Source organism: Hyperoodon ampullatus (assembly GCF_949752795.1).
Source record: "Hyperoodon ampullatus genome assembly, chromosome: 14".
Taxonomy (NCBI): Eukaryota; Metazoa; Chordata; class Mammalia; order Artiodactyla; family Ziphiidae; genus Hyperoodon; species Hyperoodon ampullatus.
Window position 1 is genome coordinate 21,927,373 of NC_136927.1, and position 16,515 is coordinate 21,943,887.

Consider the following 16,515-nt stretch of genomic DNA (forward strand, 5'->3'; position numbering starts at 1 on the left):
CAGGGAGGTGCTAACAGAAGCTCCAGACTCAAGGCTTTCCCTGTGAGACACTGGCACCAGCAGCACCCTCTGGGGCCCCTGCACCTCCCAGAGCTGGGGGCGTGCTCGCCACCCCAAAGGCAGTGCTGGTGCGGACACCATACAGCCACTCTCAGAGCCAGAGCATAGCACCAGGCCTCTGCTCTGGAGAACATTCCAGGCAGTGTGCAATGAGCAGGAGCGAGCACAGTCCTACTCTATCCTAGGATGCCTCCCACAATGCTGGGTTCTCCCACAGAAGAGAAAAGCACCAAAACCTTGCACACCTAGGGACCACCACCCACCTCAGCTGCATCCCGGGTCTCTGAGGCACGGGGTGAGACTGATCCTCTAAGCAAAGCAGCACACACACAGCCCGGCTCAGACTTTACTCACACTGTCCCCCGAGGGTGGTGACATGCCTTGGCAGGGCCTCCACTGTGGGGAGCGGGGGACAGAGGCAGCGAGAGGGCCCCAGGCCCCTGGGGATCCTGGGACAAGAGACCTCCTGGGGCCTCCACAAAGCCCACCCCACCCAGGAGCTGCACGGCCAGCACACACAACCACGGGGGCCCTCACCACCACCCCAGGCTCTGTCCATGGTGCCAAAGGGGGCGGGGTGCTGAGCCTGGCTGTCAGGCCCAGGTCCCAGTGCGGCTACGTCCTGCTGGCTCTCTTCTGCACCACTGCCGGCTCAGACAGCGCTTGCTGCTGAAGCTGCTCGATCAGCTCCTCCACGTAGACCTTGAACAGAGGAACGGGGTCCTAGAGAGACAAGGCAGGTCACAGTGAGGCGCTCTGGGGAGGGTGGGGATCCAGCTCCTGACCAAACACCGAGAGGAATCGAGCATGAGAGGACCAGGCCCCTCCGGCTTGGTCACCGGGTCAAGCAAGGCTACTTGCCATCCGCTAGCCCCCAGCCCAGAGGACAGTGCTCTGTTCGTGGGAGAGGAGCCACAGGGGTCTTGGCTGCAGAGACTCTGGGCAGAGAGAAGGGGCAGCAGCTGTGACGGGCCCCCTGTCCTGGCAGCTATCACACGCTCCAGAGTCCTCTAGAGGACAGACACAAAAGGCCTCGGTGCAGTACTGGGCAGACCCTGGGGAATGCTAGGTGGCCACAGAAATCGATGGTGCCAAGCATCCAGCTCTTATCCATCTTCCCATCCACGAAACCAGCCAGGCGGGGGGCAGGAGAGGGTCAGGACCTGGAGGGGAGGGAGTGGGCCACGCGGAGACCACAGCCCACGGCTCCCGCTGGGCAGCAGTGCCTCCCCAAGCCCACCCAGTGCCCCTGTCAATGCACCCCAGGGGCTGCTGCTTGGCAGCTGTGCCCACTCCTGAGAGGGCAGGGCAGCTGGTGCTCACACACGCTCACCTTCTCTTCCAGGAGCCTCTGCTTCTCCACGGCCTCGTCCAGTGTCAGGCCAACCCACTCGGCTTCTGCCTCTGGGATGACAAACGCCTGGGCAGACAGAGACGGGCTCGCGGGTGAGGTCAGGGTCGGGCAGCCGGCCAGGGGGCCCACGAGGAGCAGTAAGTAAAGGCTGGAGCCCTGACCTTGTACTTGTCGTAGATGGCCGCCCTCCTGTCGGGGTCATCTGGGTGCAGCTGGGGGTCCTGTCGGGCGAGCCGCAGCAGCATCCCTCGCTTCAGGTCCATCCCAAACTTGGAGCACAGGTCCTCCTTCGGGGTCTGGCAGAAGGCTCTGCATAGGGCCAGGTGCTGCGGGCAGGGTCCTGCCCACCCCACCAGCCGGCCCTTCCAGCTTCCTCCCCAGCAGCTGGCAGCCCCCAGGACAGCCTGGTGGAGCACTTGAGGCCAGGTGGGCAGCCCCAGCACCCAGACCAGAAGCGAGGAAGGTCTAAGAGCAGAGAAGGAGGCAGCTGTGCTCCCTGGGCCACATGGGCAAGATGGCCGTCCACAGTGATGGACTCCCACTGGGGCTGCCCAGAAAGGGACATGGTCCCGTTTATATCTCACAAGGAACCCCAGTGTGGTGCAGGTCTGCTTGCCTTGAGAATGTAGAAGTCAAACCCGTAGGCCTCGTCGATGAGGTCCAGGGTGCGCATGGTCACGGTCACGGTGAACCTGGTATCCAGGATCTCACTGTAAAGCTCACGCTGGAACAGCTGTGGCTTCCACACCTTCTTCACCCTCTTGGAGAGCTGAGGGGGCAAGAAACTTGGTGAGCGCTGCTGCTTCTCCCCTCACACTGGAGTGGGGAGACTGGGCATGTGGAGCTGCATGAACCAGTCCCCACCTGGGGACCCAGCTGCCCACCCAGAGGTCAGCTTCTCCCCAGACTTTGCCCAAGTTGCTGGTGTTTATTCCAGACACACCGCACACACAACCATAACTCCACGGTTCACAGGTCATCACATCCCAAACCAGGGACGAAGGGGCCAAAGGCAAAGGGAGACGCTAGCCTAGGAGGCCTCAAAGACATAAGCCCCCTCCTCCCCCCAGGCTCCCCACCAGAGGCAACACAGCTCAGGGGGCAGACTCAGGTGAGCCTCTCAGCCTTCCCAAATGCCAGCCCTGTAGGTGTCACGAGAAGTAGGGAAAGTATGGCGGTCAAGCTGACAGGGGACCTTAAACCTCATTCTCCATCTCTTCTCCCCACACAGGGCTCCTCATCTATACACTTCATCTGGCTGCCAGAACCGTGACTTTTTACTCCTGAGGACACTCTTCAGATGGAGCTGTGTCTCCACCAGACTATAAGCTCCCTCTCCCCGAGGGGTGGGGGTCCCTTTCACTGTCCAGGTACCTCCAGAGCCCGGAGCAAGGCAGCGAGGCCCAAGAAGTACCGCTCAAGCCCGTCCTGCTCACCCACCTTGTCGTTGTTGACGTATCTGTGACCCTGCACCCAGCCCTCGCCGCCCCAGAGCCCCAGCTGGGACTCCGGGGGATAGTAAATGGGAATGGGCACGTCCTCCACGCGCTCCCGCTGCCCGTTCTTGGGGTTGATCTTGATTTTGACCCCGTGTGGCCTGTAGTGCACGGGAGTGGGCGTCCGCGCCTCCTTCAGGGAACGCAGGTAGTGCTGGGGCAGGCGGGAGTATATGCCCTCCCGCAGCCGGAGCTGCTTCCACAGGCCGACCGGGACCTTGTGCAGGGGCATCGCGGCGAGCCTGGCAGGAGGAAAGGGCCACCGTCACGCGCGCCCGGCAGGACGCGGGCCCCGACACCCACCCCCGACTCCAGCCCCCGGCGCCCCGCCCCATTCCTACCCTCACGTGCCGCCTCGACCCCTGCCCTATGGCCCCGCGCGGCCCCGACCCCAGCCGCGCGGCCCCGACCCCAGCCGCGTGGCCCCGACCCCAGCCGCGTGACCCCGGGCGGCGCAACCACCGCAATACCCCGACTCCAGAGCCGGCCCAGCACCTACCTAACCGAGTCCCGCTCCCCGGCGGAACCGGAAGTTGTGCCGGGCCACCTTGCCCTCCATCCGCCCCTGACTGGCTGCAAAGCCGGTTGGTCTACACCCACCTCGTCCCGCCCCCTTTCCCGTCTTTAGGGACCGTGGAAAACTCGCTGCGGAAACGGCGGCAGCTGCAGGCACCGTCTGCAAGTGAGGGCCCATTTCCCGGGAGCAGGGACTTGTCATTCTCGGTCCCACCTCCCCTCCTCCCGGAAGGAGCGCAGAAAACAATGTAAAAACTCTTTTGCCTTGAAACATCATGTAGAATATTAAATTCACCAATCACAGTGCAATCAGAGCTACAGAAAAATACGTCTTACATACGTCTTAAATGTCTTGAAAAAATTCCTCCCCAAAATCCTGTATATAAATGTTTCCGCTTTACAAGCCTAGAGAATGCTCCAGTGGCCAAGTGCTGGGTGACTGGGGGTGCGGGAAGCCTCCAGGGAGGCCACAGCCTGCACAGGACTCAGAAGGGAAGACGCCAGGGCCAAAAGATGAGAGTGCGTGCCCCCCATCCTGGGCTCAGCAGCCCTGTCCAGCACCCTCACGCGCAGACAGCAGCCCCTTAGGGAGGGGCAGGGCACTGCTCCTGGGGCAGTCAGCAGCCCTTACCGTGCTTCCACCACAGAGGAAGGAGAAAGGCAGGGCCAGGTCTCCAGGAGCCCCTCCCCAAACATGTGGTTGGGTCAGTGCGGGGCGGCAGCCATCACCTTCTCTCCTGGGAGTAACTCAAGGAGATGCTCCCTAGACAGGGCCCAGGAACCCAGGGGTCAGTGGGACACAAAGATGGGACCAGGTGTGCCCTGCAGGCCCAGCACTCCCAGAGCAGCTTGGCAGCCCCCTCCCCAGGAAGCTCATCTCAGGGGCCTGCAGCTCCAAAACTGAGAGCCAAAGGGAGTGAAGGGGGAGGGCTGGACAGCCAGAAGTCAGCCTCCCCCATGCTACCCATGGCAGCTGGCCCTTACGGACACCCCAGTGCCATCAGCTCCCTGGTAAATGTGGTCACTCCTTCCCATGGCAAAGGTATTAGCAGGGGGCATCCCCATGCCCACGGCAGGCTGGCATTCAGAGGCACAAGGTGTCAATGAGCCAGAGATGGCATAGTTCCCAGCCTACGGGGCAGGGGCCCGTGGGAGGTGGGCTCAGGCCTCCTCAGCCCACCTGGGTCTCTCATAACACAGTCTCACAGAGGAATAGGGCAATGGAGGACTCTTACACCACATCTCCCTCCAACCATCCCCAGGCCAGAAGAACTCAGATCCTGACCCCACATGGTACCTGTGGTCTCCAGGCAGCCAGGCCCAGGCCCCAGGGGCCACTGCAGATACCCGCTGGGACCTGCAGAGTGACCAAGTCAGCTGGCAGCCAGTGGGCACAAGGGAGTTGGGGGTGTGGTCCTCTCCTCAGGAGGAGAAAGCAAAAGAGTGCTCAGGGCAATTTTATTCAGTTGGAAATGGATCTGGACAGGGTCCCTCTCCCTTGGTCCTGCCCCTGGCTGGAGAGATCATCAAAGCTGCAGGTGTCCCCAAGCTGGATGTGTCATGTCACTGTGTACAGCTCGTCCCGGTGGTTCTTGCAGATCTCATAGTGGCAGGTGAGCTTCTGGGAGCAGGCCCAGGGCTTGGTGTGCTGTTCACGTGGTGGCAGCAAGAAGGCTGCGCTCCCTGCCAGCAGCATGTGCCAGATGCTGTGGGTATAGTAATAGTTGTCGCTGGTCATCAGGGAAGTGTAGATGGTGATGGCCACAGCGGCCATGGAGATGCCGGGCAGGAGGTAGAAGACCCAGCGCTGCCAGGAGGGGGGGTAGCAGTGGCGCCGGCGCCCGCAGCGGTACACCTGGAGAAAACCACCACACGAGTGTTGGCACAGGGGCTGCAGCCACAGCTCCCAGGGGCCTGCCCAGGTCTGGGAGTGTGGGCTGCTTGGAGGGGTTCAAGGGCACAAAGATCTATGGGTTCCTCAGGCCCAGGCCCTGGGCATGAAGCCACACTGAGCCCCTGTGGGTGCCCCTGGCAGCCCTCAGCAGATCTGGAGGACTCAGACCCAGGACTGAGAACATGGCCAAAATGAAGGGCCATGCTCTCTCCTCCCAGAGTGAGCGTGTATGGAGAACCCATGCTCTTTTACCCCAATTACCAGGAGAGGGAGCCTGGGCAGGACCCCAGGCCTGCTCTAGTTCCTTACCCACATGGTGACCATGACCACAATGGCAAAGAGGCAAGGCCCCATTGTGTTCCAGGCGGCCCTGCGGTCCAGCTGCAAGGACATGGCGAACACCAGAGCGCCCAGGAGAAACAGAACCTGGGCAAAACACAGGGATGATGGCAGGGTCACAGGAGCCCTAGGCCTGGTTTGTCTTTGATGGCACAAGGTCCAGCAGGAGCCGGTGGTTTGGGCCTGCTGGTCATCCCACTATCCCTACTGCCCCCCCAGCACCTCTGCCAGTCCCCTTGGAGCAACTGGCACACCCTGCCCTGCTCTGCTGGCTGGGAGAGAGATGCCCCTCCTCCAGCTCCTGCATTGCTGGGATCCATCAGTCCCAAGGGTCCATCCACAGGTAGATTTCTAATGTGTTTTGTTTTGGCCGCGCTGCACAGCTTGCAGGATCTTAGTTCCCTGACCAGGGATTGAACCCACGCTGCCCTCAGCAGTGAAAGCACAGAGTCTTAACCACTGGACTGAGAGGGAATTCCCCACAGGTGAATTTCTGGGGCACAAACTTGGGCAGGCAGGGCACCAGGGCACGCATCTCCATCAGGCAAGCCCGGCTGCAGCAGAAAAGTCCCCGAAGCGTCCTCAGCACCAGGGACTCCAGGAGCACAGCTGGGCGCTTCTCAGGGAGGTCTGGTCCAGGGTTGGGGCTCCAGGCCTCCTCTCTGAATGGGGCCCTGGGAGACAGACGGGCCTCGCCCAACCCTGCCCACCACCTTCCTTTCCTGGCATCCTCCGAGCAGCTGACACCGTCCCTTCACAACTGGAGGCAGCCTCTACCAGCAGGCGACTGGTCAGTACAAGAGGTTTCGAACGGCAGAGGCCAAACCCCCTTTCTGGTGTCTCCCTCGACACACTGTGCACAGGGGCCTCCGCGCCCCCAGAGCCCAGACCCCGGGTATCAGGAGATCACTCACGTATTTCAGGGCGGCCTTCAGCCGGGCCATGCAGAGGACGGTGACCCAGATGGACACTCCGGAGCCCAGGAAGTCACAGTACTGCAGTGTGTCATAGTTGAGGATGCACAGCACCGCTTCACCCGGCTGGTCGCAGGCGTGGTAGAACTGTGGGGCCGGGCAGTGAGCGGCAGCCCAGGTCCCCCTACCACCCCCAGGGGAGCAAGCAGGCCTACCGTGGAGAAGAACATGGTGTAGGCGTAGACAGAGGCCTCCACCAGGAGGGAGCGGTGCACGGAGATGGCGATGGGGGCCAGGAACACGAGGTTGCTCAGGGTAAGCAAGAGGGCAGCCGCCTTCTGCTGGGCCGCCGTCTGGGCTGTGCTGTTGTCTGTGCAGCTCCATCCACGCCAGCCTGTGGGCCAAGGCAACGCAGAGGGGGCTGAAGCCGGGCAAGTGGGGCAGACTGGGCAGGGGGCGCTTTGGAACCTCAGGGCCCGCCCCTCACCCAGGGCCCTGCAGAGAAGCCCCTTCCTCACCCCTGAGCAGGCCGGGACGGGTGTGGGTAGGTGTGGGGCACATGTGGGTAGGTGGATGCCAGTGTGGGTAGGTGGGGGCAGGTGTGGGCAGGGGAGGCCAAGATCAGAAGGCAGTACCATCTCTGGGGGTGCCTCTCTGTGCCCGCACGGGGGCACGGTAGGGGTGGGAAGGCGGCATCTGTCATTGCTCTTTGGGGGCAGAGCTGGGATGGGCTCCCAGAGGAAGGCACAGGGCTGGGAGGCCAAGGGCACGAGTCGGGGGAGACATCAGGACCATCCCTCACCTGCCTTGCAGCTGCAGCCCGCATACAGGTAGCCATGTCTGCGCAGCAGGAGGCACTGGCCATAGGGTCCACAGTCGTTCAAGCAGGGCACCAAGTACAAGGTGGTCTCCACGAGGACCGAGGCCTGCTCACACTCCCTGCAAGGAAGGGGCCATAGGAAGGCTGGCTGCTGAGGTCTGCCGGTCAGTCCCCCACCAGTGCTCCCAGCAGGGTCTTGGACACATGAGCCCAGAGTTGAGGCCCCCGAGCTCCGAGCCCTGGAGGACAGCAGCCACAAGCTCTGCGAGGCCAAGATGCCCCTCTTCCTCCTGCTGCCCGAGTACCAGCCTGTCTGGGGCTGTGTCCTGGACCAGTCCCTCTGCTTGTGTCTGGACTCTCAGAGCTGCCACGGGAGGAGTGGCCAGGTGGAGGTGGGGAACCCTTTAGAACTCCCAGAAGGCAACTGACCCTGCACGGCTTGCAGGAAGTTGGGTCAGCCCCAAACTGGGATGCGGGCAGCCCTGTCCATGGTCCCGAGCGCAACCATGTGGCCGGCTGCCCTCAAGTTTACTTACTCAGGTCTCCCAGGGCACATGAGCTGCAGGGAGAGGTACCAGTTGTCTGTCTCTGGGTAGGGGATGATGAGGTTGGCCGTGGGAGAAGAGGCACTCAGAGACAGGGGGTGGCCCTCGAAGAAGGCTGCAGGGGAGGAAGAAGGCCCAGTCATAGGGAGCCAGAAGGCCTGCCGGTCCCTGGGCCAGATGCCACCTATACCTGTGGTGCAGCTGAGCGAAGCGTTGAAGCTGAGCAAGGGTGAGGCAGCAGTCACACAGGCTACCACTGAGGTGTTGGCAATCGCGGTCTGGAAAGGAGGCCATTCAGGGTCAGTCCCTGGCCTCCACCTCAAGTTCACCCCTGGTGCTGGGTGCTATTCTCTGTGGCCCCGCTGGCTCAGGGCTTACCAGGACCCTTCCCCTCCAGGCCTGGGGCACCCAGCTTCTGACCCTACCTGCAGCCCTGGGCCTGCCGACGGGGACCTGCTGCCCCGCAGAACAGGCCTTCTGTTTCTCAGATGGTGCCTGTTCTGGCCCAATGCGTGCCGAGCTCACTTTGTTGCCCGAAAGGCCACCCCAATCCCGTCTCCGTGCCAAAGTCAGCACAGGGAGGCCTGAGCAGCATCACTCCGCCCAGGCAGGTCTGAGTCCTGGGCCCTGAGCCCTGATCCGAGCCAGGCCTCTAGGGGCTCTTGGACCAAGGTACCTTGTTGACCCGCATGGAGATGGTGAGGGAGCCCCCGCTGTCCATGCCCGTGTTGAGGTTCAGCCGCATCACCGAGGGCATGTCCGACTGCACGAGCACCGAGACCCTGTCCAGGGGCTGGAAGCGCACAGATACCACGTCCACGTCTTCCCGCAGGACGGGGAAGCTCCTGAGGCAGAAGGGGCCACCGCCCACCCTGCCCCTCCGGTCCAGGTCCTGGTAGCTGGGGGTCGGGGGCAGCAGACCGGTGGAGGCATTGCTACTCTGGTTTGGGCTGCTCTGCAGAAGGTGCTGGAAGTTCACACTCCACGGCCTGCATGCTGTCAGGACCACAGGGGACTCAGCTGGAGGAAGGCCTGAGGGCGGAAGGCAGGGGACAGAGCCATCTCCCCGCTCAGCCCACCTGTGAGGGCAGCCACAGCACTGAAAGCCACGGACACACGGGGCCCAGCAAGGCTCTTGGCCGTCACTTGCAGCCACCGGTCCCAGGGTGGTGAGGGCAGCAGCAGGCGGCAGGCCTGGGTGGGGCCGCTGCAAGTGAGCACCTTCTGGAAGTTTCCAGGCAGGGTGGCCGAGCCCACGGTGAGGCGCACAGGGCAGCCCAGGCTCCCGTTGGACACACAGCCCTGCAGCTCCAGCCGCAGCTCCTGGGTGTACTCGGGGACGAAGACTCTGCAGCCAAGGGGATAAGGCCTCACTTGGGCTCTCTGCAGCTTCAACCAACCTCCCCGTATACTTCACCCTCAGAGTGGTAGCCAAAGGGGGCGAGACACCTGGCCCCCACTTCTTAGCACGACCCAGAGACGCAGACCCACCGCTCTTTCACCCGCAGTGAGGACAGCAGTACCACCCACTCCACCAAACCTCCACTCACTTGAGGTAGCTGGGGTAGGAGAGGAGGGTCTGTGGAAGGGGCACGTCAGGCTCCAGAATGGAGACCTCGACCACTCGCACGACCACCATGTCAGGCTGGAAGATGTAGGCACAGGTGGGAACAAAGCCCTAAGGAGAGAGCAGGCACAGGGGAGAAGGGGAAGCAGGAGGGGGCAGCAGGGCTGGACCAGAGAGCCCTAGGGTTGGGGGAGGCGGGGCTGCACCAGAGAGCCTGCGGGGGAGGGTGTCAGGGCTGGACCATAGAGCCCTAGGGTGGAGGGGCAGGGCTGGGCAGCAGAGCCCTGAGCAAAGTCTGCCCTGGGGAGATGAAAGATAGGGACTGGCCATTCATGCACTGTGGGATCCTGCCCACACCCTGTCCCTGGAGGGAGCCCCCTTACCTTCACCTCAATCTTATGGGATGAGGGAGGCAGGTGGGCGGCCACAAACCAGTCCCCAGGTGCTGGGTGGGAGATGTTGATGGAGGCGTTGCTGTGCAGCATCTTGAGGAGGAAGGAGGGCTGAACGGAGGTGTTGTCAGGGAAGCTGGTGCCCAGTGGGTTGATGACGGGAGGGGCGCCATAGCGGAAGTACCTGGAGGCAGGGAGAGCAGGGCAGGCTCAGGTGTCGGCCCAGGCGGCTCAGGCGGGGGCGGGGGCAGCGGGCAGGCACCTACACGGTGATCTCCATGTTGGTGCAAGTGGGGCCACTGCCCCTGGACACCTGCAGCAGCCAGCGCAGCAGTACCGTGTCTGGGGGTACCCGGAAGTGGAAGAGCCTGGCGCTGCCATACCAGCTGTAGAAAGCCAGCTTCTGCGGGGCCTGCGAAAACTGCTCCGACACCAGCCTGGCATCTGCAGAGAAGGCGCTGTCAGCCGGGCCAGGGTGCCCAGGATCCCCCTTCCCTGGGGAGAAGATGGAGGCCCTCATGCCTGGCCTGGGCTGGAGAGAAGGGGCGAGGGAAGCCAAGGAGCCCCTGGGATGCCTGGCATGCCCACTCTGACCTCGGAAAGGTCACTGCTCCCCCCCAGCCTTTGGCAAGGGCCCAGGGCTCAGAAGTTTTCACTCAGGCATCACATTCCCACTCACGTCCACACATCCATCTTTCTAAACCCCTCCAGCCCTGCCAACGATCTCTAGCTCACAGGCTCAGTCCCCCACAGCCATTCCTCTGCCAAATTTCCCCAGTTCTCCACATCCCATCCACCAGCCACCAGCCACCCCTTATCAATGAGTCCCACAGCCACCCAACACCGATCACCCCAACGGTCTCAGACCTTAGAAGCAGGAAGAGCCCCACTCAAAGGGCAGCTCCTCTCCACACTGGTCACAGCCGCCCCTCCCCTCCCTCCACTGCAGCCCTGGCACATTCAGGGCTGAGGGATGGAGTCTGAAGGGCACAGGAAGTGGTCAGGGCGGGAGCCCCCCCAACTGCCCTGGGCACTGGACGCCAGGACACTCTCCCCCACCTCCTCTGAGCTTCCCCAGCTCCAGCATCCTTGATCCTGGTTCCACTGGACAGGCCAGGGAGTCCAGGTCTGGAGGCTGGCTGCCTGCTCAGGCCATGATTTGGGATACAGTTGCCCCAGAGCCGTCATCCCTCCTCACCCAGACAGGAGGCAGGCAGAGACCCTGTGGGGAGGGGACCTAGGCTGGAATGGCTACCCCCCAGCTCCAGTGGGCACAAGCCCCTGCAGAGTGGCCCCATCCCGGGGCTCCCCTGCGCCCCAGTACTGGCAGTGGCTCCCAGGCCCCCACCTCCGTGACTCCCCAGCTGCCCTCCCCCACACACTCCAAAAGTTTGCACTTGCAGCCCCCTTTTGTCATGCCAGACTTTCCCAGACCAGCTCTGAAGGGCTGCTGGGACTGGGCACAGAGGCCTGTGGCCCCACCCTGGATTAGGGCCCTCCTGGGAGTGTCCATTAACTGGCACAACCTCCGCTGGAGCATGTGTCTGGGGCTCATGGTGTAACCACCTGCCCCATGAGTGGGTGAGGGTGCCCACTCAGACCCTCCCTCTAGGGCCTCCCACAGAACAGGCATGCTCTGGTGCTCTCTGTGTTCCAGGGGTGGCTGACAAGGCACCTGTGCTGCATGGTAGGAAGCTTGGCCCCAGCGCCAGCTCAGGCCTTGTTCTCGGTGTGACCTTGACCATCCCTTCCCCTCTCTGGGTCCTAGCTTCCTCTGAGTTGGCTGAGGCGGACAGCACCTCCCTTTGGCTGCCCCTCCCTCCATGGTTAATGGATGTTAAAGTGCTTTAAGAAGAAATGCATTGTGGACACAGCAGGGTGTGGTCTCCCTCTCCTCTGAGCTGGGTACCTCCCCCTGTCCCACTGGGAAACTGGCAACTCACACCACCCCAGCAGCAAGCCCGGGCCCTTCCAGGTGGGCCACGTGAGCAGGTAAGGGAACCAGGTGAGCAGCTGGCTTTCCTGCCAGCCTCCTGACCCTGCCATGGAAACACCCTGAGAAAAGATAGCAGCCCACTTGCAAAGCCAGTCTGAGCTCTGCTCGGAGAAGCCCGGTATGGGGGGCTGGGCAGGGGTAGGCATCACATAGGACACACTCCAGGCTTTCCAGGTGTCTAGTGGCCACCAAGTCCCAACTGCCAACTGTGGCCTGAGTGCCAGGAGACTAGCAGTCACTGAGCAAATACAAACTTTCTCCTGAGGCTGCTGCAGCCCTCCCCCCACCCCACCCCAGGACCACAGGGCCTTAGAGAAACAGTCAGCCAGCCCACCAGTCACCCAGCTTCTAGATGGGGTCGGGTAGGGGAGGTCCTGCTGCAGTGTGCAGCCCCCTGACCAGAGAGTGGCCAGGTCCTCTGTCCCCTGCCAGCCCTGGACACCTGCAACCCAGCTGGTGGCTGTGAAGTTTCAGCAGGTGCATGAGAGATAAAAGAGGTCACCCTAAGACCCAGTGGTCCCCACTCCCAGGCCACACAGCCCCTCCAGCACCCCACCCCCAGCTCTGCAGCTCTCCATCTGAGCCAGATGTGAAAGACACATTTCTGATATCAGGGAGCACCAGTCACATGCGCACCTGCTCTGCCCACAACCCCCTCCAAGGACACAGGGCTGGGGGTAGGAGAAAGTAAGTCCCTGAGCCTGTCCTGGGAACCCTAGAAAGGGCACCCTGTCCCACATCCTCCAAACCAGGACAGGCACACAATGCGGAGACCCTGCCCACCCAGAGACCCCAGAAGCCAGGATCACACAGAAACCAGGATCACTTCAGCAGGCCTGGGAGGTGAGCAGCTGCCCCAGGTTTTCCATCTCCATAAACTCTTCACCAGTGACCCCTCACCTAGCCCTGATCCCTGATCCCGGAAAAGGAGTAAAGGAGAAAGTAAGGATGACTTTCTCATCGGTACCCGATAGAGCAATTTAATCAGGGGCCCATCTCGGGGAAACTGCCTTTCATTTCAAGCTGTGCCAAGCTCAGAAACCAGAGGCACAACCCTCAAAGAAACAGGAGCTTGGAGAAGCAAGATTTCAGAGAAGGGGGGATGGGCTGGGAGCCAGCCCCAGGCTGTGCTTGGTAAGCTGCCTACTGCCCGGTGGGGCATCTGGGCCCTCCCAGCCCCACCAGGCTGGCCACCAGAGAGCCCAAGGCCTCAGAAATCAGGCAATTTACTCAGCATCCTCAGGTATCCTGCAGAACCCCAAGGACAGCGCCTTCTGGTCTAGCCACCTCCTTAGGCCTTCGTCAGAGGGAGTGGAAGTTCCCAGACAACACAGAGGTGCCCATTTCTCAGAACCACTCTGGCCTGCTAGGGTCCTGAGGACGACTGGAAGTCTAGCCTCCAACAAGCAAGGCCAGCTGTTGAAAGTGACCGCAGTAGGGTGGTGGTCACCTTGGGAGGGGTGGAGGCATTACACCCACCCAGGCTGCTACTTTAGGATCTAAGCAACTTTTTCCCAACTCTGACCCTCTCCCAGACCAGATGGGGACCCGGGAATCCCACGGCCCAACGTTTCTTCCCAGGGGCTCGCAGCTCCCCCCCACAGCTCTTGGAGTCCCAGAAGAGTCCCCCTGGGCCACTTCACCCCCACGTCCTGGTGTGCGAGGCTCGTGCCCGACCAGAACCCGTTGGGAGGAGGAGGAGCAGGAAGGAAGGGAGGACTCGCTCCAAGGGGACCGTCTGGCCGAACCCGGCCCCGGGGACAGAGGAGGGGGAGCGGGTGTCCCTTCTATCGCCCGCTGTCACACTCGGTGCCCCGCAAGGGGCCGCCCTGCGCCCCCAACACAGGGAGGGGACCTGGGCCCTACGTCCGCGCCAGGTGAGCGCACAGGTGCCCCCAGGTGACTCACAATCCCGGCCGCTCCCCCCGATGCTCCCTCCGCCCCCCAGCCCGAGCCCCCGGGATGGCGCCCGCGGGTCCGCGCTCTCTCACCGCTCTTTTTGCCGTCGCCGGCGGCGGCAGGCGGGGACCGAGCGAGCAGCAGCAGCAGCAGCAGCGGCACAGCCACCGGCACCGCCACCGCCACCGCCACCGCCGCGCCCCCGGTCCCGGTCCCAGCCCGGCGCATGGCTCCGCGCTCGTCCCGGCGCTACCCGACCCGCGTACCCGGCCGCCCACCCCCGCCGCCGCTCGGGCAGCCACGGCCGCCACTGCGGCCCCAGCCGCCGCCTCTGCCCTGGGCTCCCATCGTCCGGGCCGGTCCCAGCCGCCGGCGCCCCGGGCACTTCCGCCTGAGAGGCCCCGCCCCGCCGGGAGCTGGGCCGGAGAGGGGCGACGGGCGCACGGCGCTGAGCTGGGCTCGTGGGGCGCGCGGGGAAGGCGATCTGAAGGAGGACGCGGGGCGGGGGGCGACGTGGGGCGGGGGCCGATGCGGGGACCAAGAGGGCGCGCAGGGAAAATGGGTCGGAGGGAGGTCCGGACTGGTGGGGAACTCGGGCCCGCGACAGTGCGCAGGTTGGGGAGGCGGGGCGGGATGAAGTGGAGGGTCTCGGGACACGTGGGACGGAGGGAGGAATGGGGGCGAAGGGTGGCGCGGGACCCCGGGGGCCGCGGGGGTCTTGGTTCAGAGGGAGAAATGGTGGGGCGTGACTTGGAACGCGCAGGAGATTCGAAGCGTCCGCGGAGTGTCCCCACATGCTTTCTGGATGCGCTGGGGGGACCCTGGGACGCGAGTGTCTTTCGGTCCCTGCTCGTGGGCCGGGCGCCGCGCGAGGTCCGGCCGGCCGGCCTCCCGGCGCGTCACACCACAAAGGCGCTACGAGTATGTGTGAAAAACACTTTCATGGAAAAATGAAAAGGCTCCTTGTACATATTTCGTACACTGTGAAGGTGGCGATTCACGTCAGTGGGTGGGACTCACTCACCCTTGACATCCGGGTAAATTCCAACAGATTAAGGATTTCAGCGTGAAAAGGAAACGATGGAGGGACTGGAAGAGAACATGGGGAAACTTTTTCACAGTTTAGGGGAAGCGAAGGCTTTTCTACATGTGACCCAGTAGGCTAGAGGCAAGATAGAAATTCAGCTACGAGCAAAACTGCGTAACCAAACTCAAAAAACAAGCCTCAAATGGGAGGACGCTTGCAACTCACATCACAAAGGGCCGATCTTAATGAGATTACTAATAATAAAGAGTTCCTACAAGTAAATAAGAAATATCAACTCTCCCACAGCAAACCACCAGAGAAGATTACTGGAAAGGATATGCAGATGAATGTTTCCCTCCTTAGAGAAATGCAAACTGAAAAGCACCCAGAGGCCTTCTTTCACCTAACAAACCTGCAGAGATCAAAAAATTTGATCCTACCGAAAGGGTGGCATTGCCCACAGACTTTCTTAGGTTTGCTGAGCCTCCCGGGAGCCTCAGTCCTGCCACCGCTGTGCATTTTCCCTGCAGATATGGTCACAGAAGCCTGAGGCTACATTCGAGTGCAGCATGCACCCAGATATTGGTCATGAGGGTATGGGCATTAGAGTCATGGGTACCCAGATCAAAATTCAAACACTGATATTATAAACACTGATCCAGTGGGCTGTAAAAGGAAAACCAGGAAGCTCTGTGTACTAATTGGGAATGGTCTACCAGGGGGACCATTAGCTGAAAAAAGGGAAGGGCAGAATAATGTGTTCAGAAAGCTACCATTTTTGTAGAAAAATTTTTTTTTTAATTTGCATGTCTTAAAGACATAGAATGCCTGGAAGCATCCAGCAGCCGGGGAGGGAAGGGAACCCTGTGGCTGAGGATTGGGAAGAGGGGCTATACCTGTTTGCACCTTTCAAACTTTGTTCGTGTGGGTGTGTTCGCGCGTGCGTGAGAGTTTACCGGTTGGGAGGGAGGAGAAGCTGACCCAGGGAGCCCAAGGCCACTGAATGCGTGGGGGTAAGGGGGCGTGAGGCATGGCGGGGCGGGGGGGGGGTGAGGCATGGCGGGAGGGTGGGGGAAGGAAGCCCCAGGTGTGAACCCTTAAAAGAGACCTTTTATTCCTCTGGAATCTAGGCTGGACCCCACTCACCCCTGGCCGCAGGGGGCTCCCAGGTTCTCAGTTTAAAGGGACAGAGACCAATTCTGGATTTTGCTGAGCTTCGATTTTAGTGCACTGTACTGACCCAGATCATGCTGGGGACAGCAGCTGTGGTCAGCACTGAGCCCTGCAGACTATTCCAGCCGAGATCCATCCCTGCCCCAGGCTGGGCTCAGCGGTCCCCCACCAGCCCTACCCACTCTGAGGGTCACCTCAGTGTGAGGCTCCCAGGCCAAGCTCCCCAAGCAGACAGGAGAGGAGGCATCGGTGCTCCATCTAGGGGGCGCAGGAGAACTCTGCTAAGTAACACAGTATTAACAATGGAAAGGAGGAACTTCCCCGGTGGTCCAGTGGGTAAGACTCCATGCTCCCAATGCAGCGGGCCGGAGTTCAATCCCTGGTCAGGGAACTAGATCCCACAGGCATGCCGCAAAAAGGTCCCGCATGCCACAACTAAGGCCCAGCACAGCCTAAATAATAAATAAATAAATAAATATTTTTTAAAAAATGGAAAGGACCCACCTGGGAGGCCTCATCTGAA

General features: G+C 61.8%; 2 protein-coding genes across 3 annotated transcripts; both read right to left on the reverse strand.

Annotated features, from left to right (window-relative positions):
• Positions 1–392: 392 nt before the first annotated feature.
• On the reverse strand, positions 393–3,415 carry MRPL28 (mitochondrial ribosomal protein L28). 2 transcript variants are annotated; one of them, XM_079720231.1, is made up of 6 exons: positions 3,410–3,415; positions 2,855–3,152; positions 2,031–2,183; positions 1,576–1,710; positions 1,394–1,480; positions 393–783 (listed from the first exon to the last, which is right to left on the reverse strand). In XM_079720231.1, the coding sequence occupies exons 2-6, from the start codon at positions 3,140–3,142 to the stop codon at positions 676–678; spliced, it is 771 nt and encodes a 256-aa protein (XP_079576357.1). In that variant the 5' UTR covers positions 3,143–3,152; positions 3,410–3,415; the 3' UTR covers positions 393–675. The 2 variants fall into 2 exon arrangements, with proteins under 2 accessions (XP_079576357.1, XP_079576356.1); XM_079720230.1 differs by lacking the exon at positions 3,410–3,415 and adding an exon at positions 3,252–3,405.
• Positions 3,416–4,867: 1,452 nt separating this feature from the next.
• PGAP6 (post-GPI attachment to proteins 6) lies at positions 4,868–14,020 on the reverse strand (the record flags this gene model as incomplete). Its single annotated transcript, XM_079720229.1, has 13 exons — positions 4,868–5,281; positions 5,630–5,746; positions 6,574–6,720; positions 6,789–6,967; positions 7,376–7,512; positions 7,930–8,053; positions 8,129–8,216; positions 8,615–8,934; positions 9,018–9,286; positions 9,489–9,616; positions 9,889–10,081; positions 10,164–10,341; positions 13,885–14,020. The coding sequence occupies 13 exons, from the start codon at positions 14,018–14,020 to the stop codon at positions 4,985–4,987; spliced, it is 2,313 nt and encodes a 770-aa protein (XP_079576355.1). The 3' UTR covers positions 4,868–4,984.
• Between the last annotated feature and the right edge of the window lie 2,495 nt (positions 14,021–16,515).

What these genes read in the sequence shown, in the direction of transcription:
- MRPL28 (XM_079720231.1), bottom strand. Translation starts at nt 3,142, where the DNA reads ATGCCCCTGCACAAGGTCCCGGTCGGCCTGTGGAAGCAGCTCCGGCTG. An exon ending in GATACGTCAACAACGACAAG is followed by an intron (nt 2,184 to 2,854) that starts GTGGGTGAGCAG and finishes TTGCCCCCTCAG; the next exon opens with CTCTCCAAGAGGGTGAAGAA. An exon ending in AGAGGCTCCTGGAAGAGAAG is followed by an intron (nt 784 to 1,393) that starts GTGAGCGTGTGT and finishes TTGTCTCTCTAG; the next exon opens with GACCCCGTTCCTCTGTTCAA.